Source organism: Anarrhichthys ocellatus, unplaced genomic scaffold, assembly GCF_004355925.1.
Source record: "Anarrhichthys ocellatus isolate YVR2014 unplaced genomic scaffold, GSC_Weel_1.0 scaffold49, whole genome shotgun sequence".
Classification (NCBI taxonomy): domain Eukaryota; kingdom Metazoa; phylum Chordata; class Actinopteri; order Perciformes; family Anarhichadidae; genus Anarrhichthys; species Anarrhichthys ocellatus.
In genome coordinates this window covers 392118-410113 of record NW_022280079.1, presented here as the reverse complement: position 1 = coordinate 410113, position 17996 = coordinate 392118, and the positions used below count along the sequence as shown (strand labels likewise).

The window sequence follows — 17996 nt, the reverse complement described above, 5'->3', positions numbered from 1 at the left end:
GTATACACACATACACGTATATACACGTATACACACATACACGTATACACACATATATACACGTATACACATATACACGTATATACACGTATACACATATACACGTGTATACACATATACACGTATACACACATACATATACACACACACATACATATACACACACATACATATATATCCTCAGCATGATGCGGTTTTGCTGCAATACCTGACTGATCCTTGTATCGGCTCTTGATCAGAGACGCAACGTCACTTATTGATGCATCATAGTTTGAATCTTTAATACGAACCTGAGAAATAAGCAGACGGTTAGTGTCACTGGAACAGTCTCTAGCCAGGTGAGAGACAGACTTCTTCAATTTGTTTTAAGTATAGATCACAGGTTTGTTAGGAATAAGTTAAACATGCAGAAACACTAGTATGGTCTCTGATGTTTTGTAAGCAGATGCAAGGCAGTAAGATGAGTTGATGGTCTAATGCTGTGTTCACTGTGTCTAGTGAGCCACACGTCGCAGTTTACTACAGCTGTATGAACACAAAATAAACTGATCTGGCTGTGATTTAACGGCAATAAACCGACAAAAAGGGACTCCGAAATAACTACGTAATGATGCCGATTTGTACTTGTCTTCTCAATGGAGCGGTGCTATGCTAACATTGTAGCAGCTCCACCAACACTCAGAATAACGTCATCTAGACGTAAATACGGCAGCGTCTATTCATTGTTTGTACCATATGGTTTACACACACACACACACACACACACACACACACACACACACACATTTATACACAGTTTGGTCCGGTCTTTATTGATATGAGGTATCATAGAGCTCTGGGTGAACACAGACGGCTACAGTATTTATTTCCTGATTCAACAACGGCAGGACGTCAGTGATGACAGGAGAAACATCTCAACGCTGATAGGCTATCTCGCTGGGGCGTAACGCGAATACTTCGCTGAAGTTGAAAAATTTCAACTCACGCGTTTGGGGCGATTGCCGCGAATTTGCGTCAATTGCGCCATCGCAAATTCGCGTCACTCCAGTCTCATCGCGTCTGTGCATAGACTTTGTATGTAATCTACTCGCATGAATAATTCGCGCCGTGGTTGGTGTGAACGCAGCATAACAGGTGTATTAGCAGGTGTGAAGAGTACACGAGAGCCTGTGAGTGACTAACAGACATCTGGTGTGTGTGTGTTTGAGTAGGAAGCAGGTGTGGCTGACAGGTGTGTGCATCAGAGAGTGCAGCTGTCACGGTTACTACCTCGTAGTAGAGATTGGTTCGGTTGAAGGATGCAGACAGTGTGATTGGCTGTGGCACACACAGGATCTTCTCACAGTCCTTGAGGACGCTGCTGGTTGCTGTGGCTGTGAGTCCCAGCAGGGGGACGTTGGGGAACTGCCTCTTCAGGATGCCCAGCAGTTTATAATCTGCGCGCGCGCACACACACACACACACACACACACGCACACCTTCATCAAGCTTGAAGACACACCTGGTATGTGATGTGAAGGGGGTTAGTGAGGTGGCCTTGGAGGACCTATACTTCCACACATCCCACCTGGTCTGAAGTCATGTCCCCACTGACTGCAGCAGTGAACCTCGTCCACGGCGATCCGACTCAGCAGGTCTGCGTTATGGGCTTTCTCCAGACGAGACATGAGCAGCTTGCTCTTGGCGATCTTCTCTGGAGTCACGTACAGCAGCTTGAAAGGGGCTTTGGGATCCATCATTCCAGCCATGACGGTCTTGGCATGCTCCTACATCGGTTTTTATACATTTTGTTTTTTCACACCATGAAAACTGACATTTCACACCAAAACATTAATATTATCCATACAAATGTAAATACATTTAGACAATTGTTCTCTAACTCCATTTTGACAAACAGACGAGTGTGGGGTTAGTCTGCTCCCTTCCCTACTCGTGCTTATTAAATGTAGAAACTAGAATTGGAATCCTCTCCTTTTGCTCTTTCACACACTACATCAGTCAGTGTTACCATCAGTATGAGCAGATAAGTGACCGAGGGGGAAACCAGAAGGATACCTGAAGAACTTATTGCAATAACAATGATGCTTGAGAGGATGAAGTCAGCAGTTACCTGAACGTCAACATGACGCACTAGCAGTTAGACATCTCCTCCATATCAGCACACACTGTGTACAGCAGCTTACCGTCCATGTTGCTGTTATACTAGAACTTATTCATCATTGTGCAGAAACAAGTGTGAAGACCTGTCTTTTCTGTCAAACAGTAGTGTAGGAGGAGATCAACAGATCAGGAGGCGAGCTGAAGGGAGATAAATAAGCAGAACACAGTTGGCCGTGGTTACCTTGCTGCTGGACGCGTTCAGCGTGACCGCTGCCACATCGATGGACTTCAGGGACATGATCTGGTCCTCCATCAGGGACACCAGGGGACTGACAACCAATGTAAAACCTGACAAGAGCATGTGATGTGATTACATGTGGGGCCAACAGATGCTCTTAGAAGTGGTGTACGAGCATGACGCTGCATGTGTGTCGGTGTACCCTTGGAGCAGACTGCAGGCAGCTGGTAGCAGAGGCTTTTTCCTCTTCCTGTGGGCATCACCAGGAACAGATCTCTGCCTGACAGGGTCAGGTTGATGGCCCTCAGCTGCAGAGGTCTGAACGTGGAGAGATGGAACGAGCTCTTCAGGTGCTGCTCTACTTCTTTGGACCATGGAAAATCTACCAAACATCAAAAGATTAGAACAAGTCAGCATACAACCTCAGTGGCTGTCAAGCAGTTTTCTTATATGAAGTCTGGACCTGACTCTCTGGACACACATGTAGCACTCGATAGCCGTTGTCCATGTCAGACGCGTTCTCACCTACTGGAAGTACTCGTTTGTTTTAGGCGAGGGGTGTGGCTTGGGTAGAGCGTGCAGGAGGCAGGACATGACGCGGTTACACGCTGTTACCGTCGGCCCTTACTGTCAGAAGTCCCTGAATCTCACGTTTCTGCAGTTCAGGCTTCGTGTAAATGACCCTTCTTCTTCTTCAGCCTCGGACGATTGTAAAGACTGTTTAAACTGACTGGGACATGTGTGCTCTCACATACAGCTCCTCTGGGTGATGTCTAGATAAGTTCAGGGTTGCAGTGCATGTGTGAAACGTGAAATGAGAGTAGAGTACCTGTGCTATCATAGAGCAGCATCTCCTGCTTGCTCAGTACTGGATGAGCTCCAGATGACTTTGAGGATGCCGGCTGTGCAGCATCACAGGCCTCCCCCAGTCGCTGCAGCAGAGCATCCTTACGACCCGTCAGCTCAGCCTGCTTCTGCAGGAGCTCTGTGATCTGCAGCTCCACCTCCTCCAGCTCCGCCTCCACAGAGTCCAGCTCCACCTGCACATCTGAACCGGAGGGAACACAGTTAGAGACCATGAGCAGATATGGATGTTGACATGGACACGTGAGTGGAGATGAGGTAGTTGCAAAGGATGTGAAATGCACACTTTTTTACTTTGATTCTCCCGTTTTATTAAAAGATATGTCAAAATGTTCTTCACTTCAATGTGAAATACATCCATGAATCCAGTATAGCGTGTTCATTACAAATAGGATCAGGTGATACTGATGAGGTCACCTGACCACAGCATGCATACAAGACTCCCATTTGAGGACACTTCAGAATCCATGGAAAATCTTTTCAGATCCCACCAGTTCACAGACTGGAAAGACATGAAGTCACAAGTCTCCCATTACAAGCTGCTGTTTGTTTGAAGAACAGCCTCATTATTGTAATGTCATCTGTACAGTCACGGTCTATGAAGGGCAACAGATGGGGACGTCACCTGTCACCAAAGACCAAACAGCAGATACGCAGCTGGGAGGCGTCAGGCTTTGGTCAGATCACTCCTTACAAGCTCAGCCTTTTGACTGTGTGCTTTAAGAAGAGGTCTGTTTGTCCACACGTCTGTAGACAGCAGACCTCTGCTGCATGGCATACACCTGATCCACTGGCACGGCCGGGATCAGTCACTTCAGTTACCACAGATATATATCTGCATGGCAGTTTGCTAATACATGTAGCATGTATGTTTGTTTCAATAAAGCAAGACCAAGAGTCATGCGCCATGCTAGCAGAACTGTGAGGCTATGCTTTGAGCTAAATGCTAACATACAGTATATGTGGTAATAAATCAAAGAATTGGATGAATTGGAAATTTGTCTTGATGATGGCACAAGATAAAAAGTAAGAGCAACACCAGTTGTTACCAGTTTCACCATGGGGGGCTTGACTGTGTGTAGGAAACATCACAACAATCCATCAACAGTTGTTGAGACGCTTAACTCAAAAGCACAAACGTCGACCTCATGGTGGCGCTAGAAGAGCTCATCAGGATCATCATTTAGGAGCATGAATGTGAATCAGCCCCGTAGATGTTGAACCACTTCAGAATGAGGGAAACATTTTGACCTGCTGGTGGTGCTAGAGGAAAGGAGCCATGAGCGAGGAAACACCCGTAAACAAATAAAAGAGGAGCGACACACAGCTGGAATCCTCTCAAACTATGGCAGGACTCTACAAATTGAATTGTTCCTTTTGCAATCACAACTTGTAGTTATTTAAAAAGATCGAACTTTCTGTCCTTCACCGTTTGAGGCGGTGACAGCTGAGGATGACGTAGCTTCCCCCCTCAGATAAACACTGTTGCTCTGTCAGCACTTTCACTGAGCGACTCAGAGGCAAGTGTCTCATTGGTTAAATGCATGTTGTCATCAAGCATAATGATAATAGGTATTATTAAAACAATGTCATTTTGTAATGTTACTGAAACTCAGGCATCACACTGGTGTTGACACGCAGCCCTTGTGTTCATTTAGAAAACAGACAGACGGGAACAGGTCTCACACCTGCACCACTAATGACCTCACTGCTCCTCTGAGTGCCCCTCGTGAGGCAGGCTGTAGTCTGCCATCAGTCCCCGTGACGTCAGCCTCCTCTCATACAACAACAACTGTGTGAATATTTACATCCGAGCACATTTGCTCTTTAATAAGATTTGGTTCAGTTTTCATGCAAATGAAACTGTGTTGGAAGAACAGACCTACCATTAGATCTGCCACCTCCGTCCATATTTATCAGACTGATTCGCTGGAACAGGAGCCGACCTTCAGAGATGTGATTCCCTGTGAGACAGAAAGGCATGTTCAATGAAACAGAACTGTGTGTAGAGACGCACTACACTGACCATTACCTTTAGTATTGTTGCTCATTTAGTTATTGCTTTTTAGTGTGATTGAAGAAGCTACTTCTAGGTGGTTCACATTCAGTCATTTGGTTTTCTACATGAAATGTTTCAGTATTTATTCTGGAACATTCCTATCACTGCCAGTTGACTTCAACAAAGGAAACCTCAGCCATGAACTCCCCAAATACAGACAGTTTATTAAATGTCCAACCAGAGAGGAGAACATTCTAGATCACTGTTACACACAATCAGCGGGGCCTATCACGCCGTCCCTCGTGCTGCACTGGGACTCTCTGACCACGTCATGGTCCATCTGATTCCTTCATACAGGCAGAAACTCAAGCTGTAAATCTGTGGTGAGGAAATTCAAGAAGTGGACCAGTGAGGCTCTGGAGGATCTTCGGGCGTGCATGGACTATACAGACTGCCACAGCCAAGGACAAGGGCAGGCTGCAGCGCATCATTCTCTCTGCTGAGAGGGTGATTGGCTGCAATCTGCCGTCTCTCCAGGACTTGTTCGCTTCAAGAACCCTGAAGCGAGCAAGAAAGATTGCAGCCGACCCCTCTCACCCTGGACATAAACTGTTGGTGCCCCATCTGGTAGGAGGCTGAGGTCCATCAGGACCAAGACCTCACGCCACACGAACAGCTTCTTCCCGTCCGCAGTCGGTCTCATTAACAGAGCCCAGGACCCCCACCGACTCTGTCATCCCCAGGACAAATTCCTACCAGTCACTCCCCTGCATCCCTTCTATTACACTCAACACTTTACACCACACTTACATCTCACTTGTTTAAAGTCCTGATTATCTGTTCGTTTGTGCACTTTTATATTTCATCTTTATTTTATATTTCATTTATTTTATATCTTACTTTATTTTATATCTCTCTGTACATTTTAATATGTTTCTACTTGCACTGATTGTTGTTGATTGTTAAATGTTTGCACCTCCCGTCACGCCAAATTCCTTGTATGTTCAACATACCATGGCAATAAACGGTTCTGATTCTGATTCTGATTCTGAAGGCGCATTGGAACCAGAACGAAGCTAACTTACATCGAGCTACCTCTCGTGAGCCAATATTAATAGTGGTAACAAAGTCACGTTACGTCCATTGGACCATTAACATGAATAGCTGACCGCAACTAGCTAATGTATCACTAAGGTAAGCTAACTTAAGACACAGCAGGTGCACACGTTCTTCCATCGGAGGGCAGCTAGTAAACGCAGCGTGTTAATGGGTCCATTATTCACGTTCTCAGTCACTGCCATCTTCTCCAGCTAACTCGATAAAGCGTCGCTACTTTAAAAAGGTTCCCACTATGTTGTGTTGCTAAAACGTTTGAGACAAGACTTTGAAAAAGCATGAAACACAAATGACAAACCATTCAGCGACTCCGACCAGTCCCCGTTGCTGTTGGGTCTCCACTTCAAGGTTGCTACAGCACAGAAAGCACAAACAGAAGAAGCGGAGAGAGCACTACGCGCAGATTGCCCTGGCCGTCGCCTGCCAGGATGCCTGAAGTATCCGCCTGCTGCTGCAGGATTGTCACACTTTATCAACCACGGCCTGTTTTTAAATGTATTTAATCAATAACACGTATGTAGTCTATGTTTGATGAATAAACCAGGAGGACTGATTCAAAGCAAGAAAATCCTGTTATCCCAAGTCCACATCAGTAACGCCTGACAAAGTAAAAACAGGGCAACTACTGCCCAATTGAAACTGTGACGCATTCAAGATGCATGCCCAGTGGAAATTGACAAAACCTTCCGAGAGTTGACATATGTCTCGTTTTCACAAAATATTCTCTTCAACAGTAGATATATTATACTGCGCACTATACAGATGCTAAGATTATTTATTATTACAAAAGAGTAGTGAACTTTATGAAGACCTAAGGCGTTTAATTAAAGTTGCCATGTTGAATGCGACACGGCGCTGTTCCGGAAACTGACATGACGAGAAGGTGTGTTTCCGGAAGACGTGGCTGTTGTTGCAGTGGCAGCTGTCATCCAAATTATTCTTATAGGTGTACTTGAATGCTACTTCAATACTTGTTTCTATTTTATCTTCACACGTGTATTCGGCGTCAATATGATTTCGCTAACGGACTCCCAAAGTAAGCCCATATGTACATGTACCGTCTCTGTAGGTTGCTTCCCTCTCTATCAAACCGGCTTCATTTGCGCTGCAGCAGTTGGTTAACTAGCAATTAGCATCCAGTGCTAGAAAAGTTAGCTTATTTTATTTCTGCCATAGCGTGCCATACGTTAACCCGTGGCCCGAATAGCTAACGCTAACTCCTACTACTAGCTGTGTGCTAACTGTAAAGTAGCAGACGTTCAAGTCATTTCCTATCAAAGCTTTGAGGAGCTGCAGGTAGAGGGACCAGTGGAAGCTCACTGACGTTACTGTTTGCAGTTTCACTGTCGTTCATAAGAAATATTGACCTTGTGTCGACGCGGTACTTATTAAAGTTTGTTAGGTTTGAAGGTACTCCTTAACAAGTATGACATTTATGTATCAGATATTGATCTGGATGATCAATGTAACCTTCCATGATCATCTGTCTGCACCATCAACTTCTCTGAGACTTGTTTGAATAAATCATATCAATGCAAATCTCACTTTCTAGGTGATTCCAATGTGTCTTTCAGAGTTAAACATACAATCACATGCAATGTGCAACAGGGAGGCCGCAAATCTCCTAGCTTCAAACTGTAGTGACTCACTCTGATGGTGTGTGTGTGTGTGTGTCCTGCAGAGATTGGAATGGGGTTAACGGGCTTCGGCGTGTTTTTCCTCTTCTTCGGGATGATCTTGTTCTTTGACAAAGCACTCCTGGCTATTGGAAATGTGAGTGTTCCTGCTTCATTGAACTGATATTATATGAAACGTACAGGGGGAACTTCCTTCTCTCCATATTGGCTGGTGCTGACACTGATATGCATTCTAGTTCAAATTCATCACAGAAGGAACCTTTCATTCATTCATCTGACATGTTCTATGTATCATCATTAACATGGACATCCATCCTCAGATGATATGCACTTCATCAGCTCTCCTTTGGTTGACAGTGCCACATAGGTCAGTTGAAGGCAGACTCGGTGCACTTGTAGAAACAGGCTTCCCACTCTGTCCGGCATGAGCCCTCAGGAGAGTCACAATTGGCTAACTGGCACAGATGCCTCTCACTGTAGAAGTGGGCTCGTCCCTATGTCTCCCAGAGACGGATGGAAAGAGGATAGTCAAAATGAAAGCAGCAGAAGTCCCTTGTTATGGTCAAACTCCAAAATCACTTGATCCAACATTTCCCACAATGCAATTTAACTATAATCTACTTGTTCAATCCTCCATGCCATGTTAACTAGGATGTCTTTCAACTCCACACCCCCATTTTGTAATACAGACTTTCTTTTAAAGTGTAACGTCTCCGAGCCAAAACGGAGATAACCCTGATGACATTGCTATGACATCATCAGGGTTGTTTTGTCAGACTTCACAGAGCCTCTCCAGTATAGATTAATAACACTCAGATTATTTCTTACACACAACCACTTGGTTTCATCTCTTGAGAGTAGGGCTGTTACTGGTATATGATAACTGGGATATTTAAATATGAAATATTGATGATATGTCAATAATACAGATGATAAAACCATGTGAATAGTCCAGAGCCTCTTATATCATGTTATGTAAACAGACTCTCTCTCCACAAGCCTTCACTAGTACTTTGAGTGTAAATCATTTGCTAAAGAAGAGACAAAATGAACAAAGTTAAAGATGAATTTGACTGCGAACAGTATTCATGATTCATGAAATCTTCTCTAGTTATCATGAGTTCTTTGGGCCGTGATATTTGTGTAGTGACAGTCTAATACCAGCTGGGCCCAGTAGAGGGTTCCATGTCCGTCTCTGTCTCTCACCAACCAGACGTTTATTAGGCTGATTCATCCACAGACCTCGCTGTGAGCACTTTTAAATCTTCCTGAGTGATTTGGGTGGTGAACTTCAGTTCTCTCATCTGTGTTCTCTTAGCTCCCTTGTTTTTAGATTATTCTGGTGGTCGACATCAATGGCATTAAATTCAATTTCCTCCTCAGTCCTTCTATTGATACTAGCACAGACCAGTGCTTTCTTGCTCTCTGGCTGGATGCTGTACCCAAGATGCAGCAGAAAAAGGCACTAAAAGTGAAATCAACTGAAGAGACATGTGTTGGTGTTCCTGCAGTTTCAAAGGACCAATATTGGAGCACTCTGTAATACTGGACAATCCCCTTTATTTCCTGTAGATCCTGTTTGTTGCTGGACTTTCCTTTGTCATCGGGCTGGAGAGGACCTTCCGCTTCTTCTTCCAGAAGCACAAGATGAAGGCCACTAGCTTCTTCCTGGGAGGTGTGTTAGTGGTGCTGATCGGCTGGCCCATCATCGGAGTTGTGCTGGAGATCTACGGCTTTTTCCTCTTGTTCAGGTAAGAGGAACCAAAGGAGGCACAAGCTGAGAAACGGAGCAGTGGGTGTGGAACCGGGGTTAGTGCAAGAACTTCCCACTGAAGCTCATCGCCGGCAGGTGAAAAGAAGTGTGTCGAGGCCGTTCCAGGCGGTTGTTTTTACCCTCCACAGGCCAGCGATGGGATTATGGGCGTCAAGTTGTGCCCTCTATGCTGTGTGTTCATTGTGTGTACAAGATGGGTCAAGCCTCCAAAAGACCCGTCTTCCTCCACAGGGTTCAGACGCAGTTAGAGACTTAATGAGGAGGGCTTGTCATGAACATTACAGCAGCATTTCACATACATGTGTTGTGTATATATAGCTCATAACAATAACTATCCACAGAACAGAACACAATGCATGTGTATTTATTGAGATAGTTTGTGATCGTACATGTTTGGATGTTATTACTTGAGTCATCTTCATGAGGACTGTGACTAACTCTTCCCCTCTCCTCACATCCAGGGGTTTCTTCCCAGTTGCAGTCGGCTTCATCAGAAGAATACCCGTCCTGGGCTCCATCCTGAACCTGCCCTTCATCAGTGCAGTATGTATGAGCAGCACTGCAGCAGCTCTGCAGCTCTGCTTTGTTTACGCGCAGCACGGTACCAGGAGGAAGCTCCTGTGTATTAATCACCACAGATTACCAAACTGCTCCGATCCAATGACAGCTCAGCTCCTGCACATCACAGCTGCTTTAATACGACGGTGCTGTCTGGATTAGTAATACTGCCTGTGAATGTAGTTTAACCTCAACATCTGAGAATACATCTGAACAACAGAAGGTCGTTTGTGAAATAGAGTGATGTCAGGTCGTCTGGGTTAATCAGAAGCAGCTGTTGCAGCACCGCGTTAGTTTGTGGCTGATGGACGTGCTCATCCATGCTGATGTGTGGGAAGCTCTGTTGTGAGGTGACTGTCTCTCTTCTGTGTTTTACTAAAGCCTTCGTAAGGCTCTGAGGACGATCAGCAGTCGTGGTCAGTCACTGCCCATCCCCCTCTGCATGCTAACATATTAATACGCTTTACCATGTTCAGACAGCCAGCAGCTCATGGTAGAAGGGACATGGACGTTTGTTTGGGGAGCTGGGTTTTAATCTTCATTTATTCATTTGGCTTTAAAGGCACACACTGCAGCTAAACCAGATTCAATTACTGATGTGAAGCCAAGTCATCTAATAATACTTCCAACATGTTGGCAGCCTTTTCTCATTGGTTTTCTTTTTCTTTGAGAGTTTGTGCGTGGAGAGGGAACATTCATCTGTGTTTGATGACATAGTGACTGGTGATCTCCTATAGACATATTAGTGGCATGATCTCTAACCATGTTCATAGAGCTTCTGCTCTTACTGTATATTTAAGTGGACGATGCAGCAGAGCTTCTATCTTGCTGTTGCCGTGGCCAGGCCTCCCGTTCACAGAGCGCTTTGACTTCATTCTCACTTGGCTGAGTAGAACTCTGAGCTTCCTCCGCTCTAACAGACACTACAACCTGCAGAGTTAGTGCGCTGCTGAGAACAGTGTGCACAACACAACAACACGCAACACAACAACACACAATGTGAGACCGATGCATGCAACACAATGAAATGATACAAATGTAATCAAATAGAATGAAAAGCTAAAATGAGATTATTACAACTCCAATAGAATAGAATAAGTGATAAATACAATAACTATACAACGGAGTGAAACTGAACAACTTAAATTCAATCAAATGGGTGAATAAATGATTTGAATGTTCATTAAGCTGAATAGGTTTAAAAGGTGCTTCTAGCAGCTCTCAGATGCTCAGCCACTCTGTTCCAGCGGCTCAAAGCTTAACACCTAAAGCTTCCTCACCAAAGCTTTCAGTGCTGCACTCCGGCTCACACACTGTTAGCATGTGAGACGTATATATGTCAGAGCAACATCTAAATCAATATGGAAACTGACAGGCAACCAGTGTAACGTGTGCTCAGCACTCAGACTGCACATCTATAACTATCATAACTAGAGCATTACAGTAGTCCAGAGAAGTGGTCGCACGTTAGCAATATTCTTTAGGCGATCAAACAGATTGAGTGGCATACCCCACATGAGCCCTGAGGTTCAGAGCCAGGTTTCTCTCTGAGCTTTAGACTAAAATGTGACTTTTATCCTGGTTGAGCTGTTAAACGCTTTTCAACATCCAAACATGAACACAAATACATTTAAAAGGGGAATCAATTGGTCCTGTGTCATCAGGAGACACATCTGCATAACTATGGGAAGAGATCGCGTGTCTCCTGATGACATCACCGAGTGGTAACATATACAGTTTAACAAGAAGTGGCCCTAAATCAATGCTTGGCGGTCGGGGAGGTTTTGGAAAGGTTATCGATGGAAACAAGCCAGAGAGATGAGAGGGAAACCAGCAACCGATGGTCCAGTGTGATCCCTCAGTCTATACAGATGTGTAGTGATCAGCTGTGCTCAGATGGAGTAGTGCCAACGCTGAAGATGTATCCTCATGTCATTGACTACCTTTACTGGTCTCAGTGCTATGATTAGCCCAAAGTAACAGTTTTCAAAATAAAACCACATGAAACTAAATTGTCAAATCCACAGTCAGGTTTTATTTAATAAGATAACATTGTAATAACATTGTAATAACAGCTTGCTCAGCCCTGGGGTTCCCAGTCCTCAAACGCTGAGTCACAACAGTTTGCTGTTGGTCAACAGTGCAGATTCATAGTTCACCATGAAGCTCGCCATTGAACACTGCGTGTCCTTTCAGAAGAAGCAGCTTCACTCCATCATGGCCGCTCTACGTACTGATGTCACCAGGCCTTTGATTTGTAGACACTGATATTGTTTGTTTGTTGTTTTGTGAGATGTTGAAATTAAAACGTCTTCATCAAACAATGTATGTTATTATTAGTTATTCCACAGAAATCTGCACTTCTCTAGTTATTTATTTCTTGGTTTCTTTGGTAGAGATGTTGAATATCAATCAAACATCACTGTAACTACAGCAGCGTTTTCATCTCTTGGTCAGGTCCCATGACAGATGTTACAAAGTCACCCTAAAAAACAGAATATAAGATTCAAATGACAGCGATGCATAATTGATCCTTTCTAAGAAGAGAGCATATTAACATGAGTAGGAACATCATTCAGGACACCCTCATCCCTCATACTACATATATACCTCACTATATATAATGACAGAATTTCAATGAAATACTGTGAATCATTGCTAAATTGGTAATAACAATACAAGCAGCAATGGCAGGAAGTGATTCCGTCCGTGGTGTGTCCCTTAAGTCATGCATGCTTCCATCACTGCTTCAGGGTAGTGGGCAGGTCCTGCTGTGTGCACCAGAGAAGCTGAAGAGCAACCAGTGACACTAAACATGCTTTCTCTCTTCTCTTGCAGTATGTGGACAGAGTGGGCGACAGCAACACCATGGTATAACAGTGACTTTCTGTACCCAGAGAAGGCTTTCTGAGTACAGCAGCTTTTCTAAAGCAACACCATCTCCCACGGAGCAGCAAAGGTAATACGTTCAGCCCCCCCCCCCACCCCTCTCCAGCAGGCAAAGACTCTCTGTCTGTCTGCCATTCCACCGGTCAGTGCTCCCAATCAAAGGTTCATCAGAGCGTCGCTCCACCGGTCTGCTCCTGAAGGTGGACTCACTAAGGTCACTACAATCAATATGTCAATGCTATTGATCCCGTCACCGTTGAGTGCATCTGGCATGAAAAGGATGCAAGACTCTGTCTACGTGACTCTCCTACTCTGTGGAACAAACCGCTGACCCTCCACACGGATGAGATGTGGACCGACAGCTTGCCACGTTGCCACATGTCTGTGCCTGTGCTTTGACTTCCTTTGGTCCAACAGTTTGTGTCTTTGCAGATTTTCTATGACGCTTTGTTTTTGTATACCAGGTGTGGCGATTGTAGTATGTTCCCTTTGTTACGTGTCATCTCTGTTTACCGTTGGCTAACCAGTACTTCAGTATGAATCCTTTTTTGAATTCTCTCCTCTTTACTTCATGAATAGTGAGGTGCAACGGGATCGTACTAGTATTTGTTACTATTGTTAATATGACTAATACTGAATTTGATCACACCAGAAAGTGGCAACACCAACTGTAGTGGATGGTGCAGTTCATCCAGGTGGTGCTGGAAGGTAACGTAGTGACCACTCATCAGGTCTGCTAACTGCCAGTAAGAAGCAAGGTAGCTCCGGCTGGAGGTTGAGTTAATGAAAGAAAGACATCTGTACCACGGTGTCCTGTCTGATAACGGTACAGTATAACACAGTTCTATCAAAGGGGATTACAACATTAGTCTTTCAAGCATAATTCTGGCTTATTTTAACTTGGGTCTTATGAAAGCCAAAACTATGTTCCTGGTTTCTCACTCGAAGGATTCCCACCAGTGGTTTAGAGCCGTCCGTTAAGTCTGTAAAGAAGTGAAGTTACACTGAAGCTGCAGCTTTAGCTATGTGTGGACCTCCAGAGCTTTTCTATGTAAATGAACATCTGTTTGATCAGATATCCCTCTAGTCCTCACCTCATTCAGCTGCTGAATGAGTATCCTTAAACCCTCTGTTGAGCTTTAAGTGTTCAGATTCTCCTGTTTTCTTTCTTTGTGGGACAGAATTCTTGTGCTTACAGAGATCAGCCGCCACAACCGAGGGTCTGAACACCTGAGCTGCTCAGCTGGGGGTCTTTGTGCTCACAGTTAGTACCTGTGAGATGACAATGTTCGCTGTATGCCACTTTTGTAAATATATTATGGAAGTTAGCTTTGTATCTGCCATCCATCTTGTTTCTGGTCATTTATTCCTGTCTTGTCATTGACTCTTTACATACACTGTACATCTGATGTTTCAACATCCACATATATATTTGCATACATCTCAGGAGGACGTTAGAGTGACTGTACTGAATAGATGTACAGTACATGATGTGAGCTAATCAGTCTGCCCATCTTTCACTGTGGTGCCAGCTATAGATGACAGAATACAACCTGAATGAGTAGAAACATACTGAATACAGAGCGCACATGATGGAAATCGTCAACAAACCAGGAAATGATAGAACATATTAGGAAGGATGCTGTTCATCCCTCCAGTAAAGCGGCAGTGAGCACAAGGTTAGCGTTTGATCCCCGGCTCTCCTGTCCCCATGTCCACCGCTCCTCATGCAGAGGATGGGTAACAGCAGAGCTATCTATGTACCTGTCTGTTTATGACTTCTGCAATCAAGTTTAGTTCTCGTAAAGCTCTAGCGTAAGTTCAGTCAGGAAGACTTTGGCATGTTTAGGACTGTAGTTTATTTCTCATACATCTGACGTTCACTCATAATGTGCTGCTGTCATTGTTTGGAGCTCTCAATCATATCAGCTGTTCTCTTCTATCCAATAGCACAGTGACACACCTGCATTGTTATCATCCTGCTGCTGTCTCATTTTAGATAAGAGTCTCTGCATTTAGCCTGTCATGGCCCAGTCTCAGCAGGATCATCAGCACCACCACCAGTGTCTGGACTCCAAGAGGGATTTATGCTGCTGCTGCTCAGGGAAGGAGTTTGTGGTAAAACTACACCCACCCTCTGTTGCTTTGTCCTTTCATTAGTCACATGTCTACATCTCAATATTACCAGCCAGTTCCTCTTTGGTATTAATATTTAGGTACTCCACAGGATACACTCCAATGTTCTGGTGACCCCTGACCCCTGACCTTTTCATCAGTGCCACTATGTTCCAACTTTCCAGTTGAAAACAAGGAATCTCAAAGCTGAATGGTCAAATTGACAAGAAACTGACTTGACATGTTGCTGGACAGACGGAGCACACACACTTTGGAAGTTGCTATGAATTTCTGGAGAGGAATGGTGCGTTTGGTAATCCCATGGGATGCATAGATGGATGTTTGAGACGAGAGAGCATCATCCACTCAAGTTGGCTGTATACTGCAGTTGGTGAAGTTTAGGAAATACTTTGTAATGACAATAAACCACTATCATTTTAGCTGTGATTGCCTTAGATTCAGTGAGGCACCGGTTTGCCCTTTTTAAACAGTGACAGGTGATATGTCCCTATTAAATAGAGATTGTGCATTTAAATCTACAATTATTAACTGTAATGGCAGCAGTGGATATGTTGGTGTTAGTGGGTTATTGCCATAGTATGGCTGATAGTTTTTGGGGCTTCTTTCCTTTAATGTGTAGGACAGAGTGATAGACAGGACAGGGGAGAGAGAGGGGAGGACATGAGGCTGAGCCCTGCAGTAAGGACTCAGCTTTGGAACCTATGAGCTACTTGTACATGATTGTGGACAAAACTAAAATCTTCATCAAACAAAGGAAGACATTATAGATTCATTTGTATTACATTTAACTTTTTACAGCCCAATAGCACCATTTTTTTCTCAGCAGGCTTTACGATCTGTACAACATCGAACATTCCTCTGTCCTTGGACCCTCACATGGTGAGAGGAAGAACTCCCCAAAAACACTTTGAGTGAAAACAAAGGAAGAAACCTCAGGGAGAGCAACAGAGGAGGGATCAGTGTGATAGATGTTATGTGTACAGAAGGAACAACATAACACATATACAGCATGGTTCATCCATATGACAGAAATTATACAAATTATAAAAGTAGTAATAGCAGTAGTAGCACTACTTATAGCAGAAATAATAACAGCAGCAGCAGTGGAATGCTAGAATGATAATGGTAATGTGGAGCGTCTTGGGTTCGTGTGTGAGGGCACTTATCAAATAGTAATCACTGGAGTCGGGAGACCCGGGCCCCGTTCCTCGTACGTGGTTCAGCTAAGTCGATCAAATGTCCTATTAGCCAGCTGAAATTAACCCGATGATTGAAATCAGGCTATCTGGGTTTCTCCAAGGCTGATCCTCTCAAACAGTCTCGTTATTTGGAACCAGACGATCAGGATCAGGATAATTGCGCGTGCCCGTCCTACTTCAAAAGGGGGAAGCGTCGATCACCGAAACCATGATTTTCTAACAGTACAATTTTAAATAAAGTCAAAGAAAGAGCCTCTTTTTACTCCGCTGATGAGCAGGAGATGATCATGAACGCATATGAGGAATTCAAGACCTTAATCACGGCTAAATATAACACCTCCACCGCTGCGAGGGCTAGACAAGAAGCACGCAAAATATCACAGACACGTTAAATGCGTAAGTGTTGTAAATGTATCGGCTCATTTTAATGCCTCATCACCCCAATCAATCAGATGATATGTCTTTAAATAAGCTGCTGGCAGTAGGCTTAATGAATGCATCATCCAATGAGATCTATAGCAACAATAATGATCTCAACTCTTTCACAATAAGATAAAAACAAGCCCAAAGAGCATCTACTGATCCTCATTAATATGAGGATATATGTACTGTATGCCCTCATGTATCATGTACTATATATGTGTATATACATGTCTGTGTAGATTACCATATAGAACTAGCAGTGTGAATCTGTGTGTGTGAATCTGTGTGTGGGCGGATCAGTGTGTGTGTGTGTGTGTGTGTATTATTCATCATCACACATTCAATCAACTGAAGCAGTGAAGATAAATAGTGTGTGATTCTCTCTGTTCTTATCATGAGTCCACCTTCATCATGTTCTACAGTAATGATATGCTGGTGTACTAATAACACTGTCATATCATTATGAGTGCTTTAACCCTCATGTATGCAACGCAGCCATCAAGAGGACATGGGAGCAAGTAAACACTAACACACACACATTACTCAGAATGCTGAGTCAGTACAATATGTGCCATGGTGATGTAATGAACACATCCATAAGTTTATTAAGCGCCTAATAAACTTTACCAACAGCACGGCATGCAGCGGCTTTCCCCATGTTCTCCGCATCGCCGACACTGTACAACAATGTACCACTCGCAGAACAGCTCAAGGCTGCATCCAGTGTGTGAGACATCAATGCTCGGCTGCAGCGTGTGGTGTTCAATGTATGCTCCAGAAGGTCTGTAAATAAATGATTCCTTGTGGGCAGAATGGATAGCGCTCGTATAGGAAGTCATCGTGATGTGATAACGGATCTTGGCGATGTGGAAGAACTCTCTCCCTATAAAACGCTAATCTAACTAATATCCTCCTTCATCAGTGGATCTCTGAGGAAGGGAGCTGTACATTAATGCAATAGAGGCTTCTTAGTTAGCTTAGCTGCTTTAATGGATCACCGTGTGTCTCACTTTACATGCATTTCTGGAACTACCGTATAACCCCCGGTATATGCGCAAGCGCA

General features: G+C 44.1%; 2 protein-coding genes across 5 annotated transcripts; one reads left to right on the top strand and one right to left on the bottom strand.

Annotated features, from left to right (window-relative positions):
* Nucleotides 1-140: 140 nt before the first annotated feature.
* LOC116395772 (ATP-dependent DNA helicase Q1) lies at nt 141-6923 on the bottom strand (the record flags this gene model as incomplete). The annotated part of the gene is made up of 8 exons (XM_031869873.1): nt 6616-6923; nt 5089-5166; nt 3168-3386; nt 2541-2720; nt 2342-2448; nt 1568-1766; nt 1270-1436; nt 141-290 (listed from the first exon to the last, which is right to left on the bottom strand). Coding segments are annotated over exons 2-8 (1047 nt in total), but the record flags the coding sequence as incomplete, so codon positions are not given.
* A 279-nt stretch (nt 6924-7202) lies between these two features.
* golt1ba (golgi transport 1Ba) lies at nt 7203-14518 on the top strand. 4 transcript variants are annotated; one of them, XM_031869877.1, is made up of 6 exons: nt 7203-7353; nt 7999-8090; nt 9527-9705; nt 10190-10271; nt 10668-10702; nt 13125-13168. In XM_031869877.1, the coding sequence occupies exons 1-5, from the start codon at nt 7329-7331 to the stop codon at nt 10674-10676; spliced, it is 387 nt and encodes a 128-aa protein (XP_031725737.1). In that variant the 5' UTR covers nt 7203-7328; the 3' UTR covers nt 10677-10702; nt 13125-13168. The 4 variants fall into 4 exon arrangements, with proteins under 4 accessions (XP_031725737.1, XP_031725735.1, XP_031725736.1 ...); XM_031869875.1 differs by lacking the exon at nt 10668-10702 and having other exon boundaries at nt 13125-14518; XM_031869876.1 differs by lacking the exon at nt 13125-13168 and having other exon boundaries at nt 10668-13113.
* The last annotated feature ends 3478 nt before the right edge of the window (nt 14519-17996 follow it).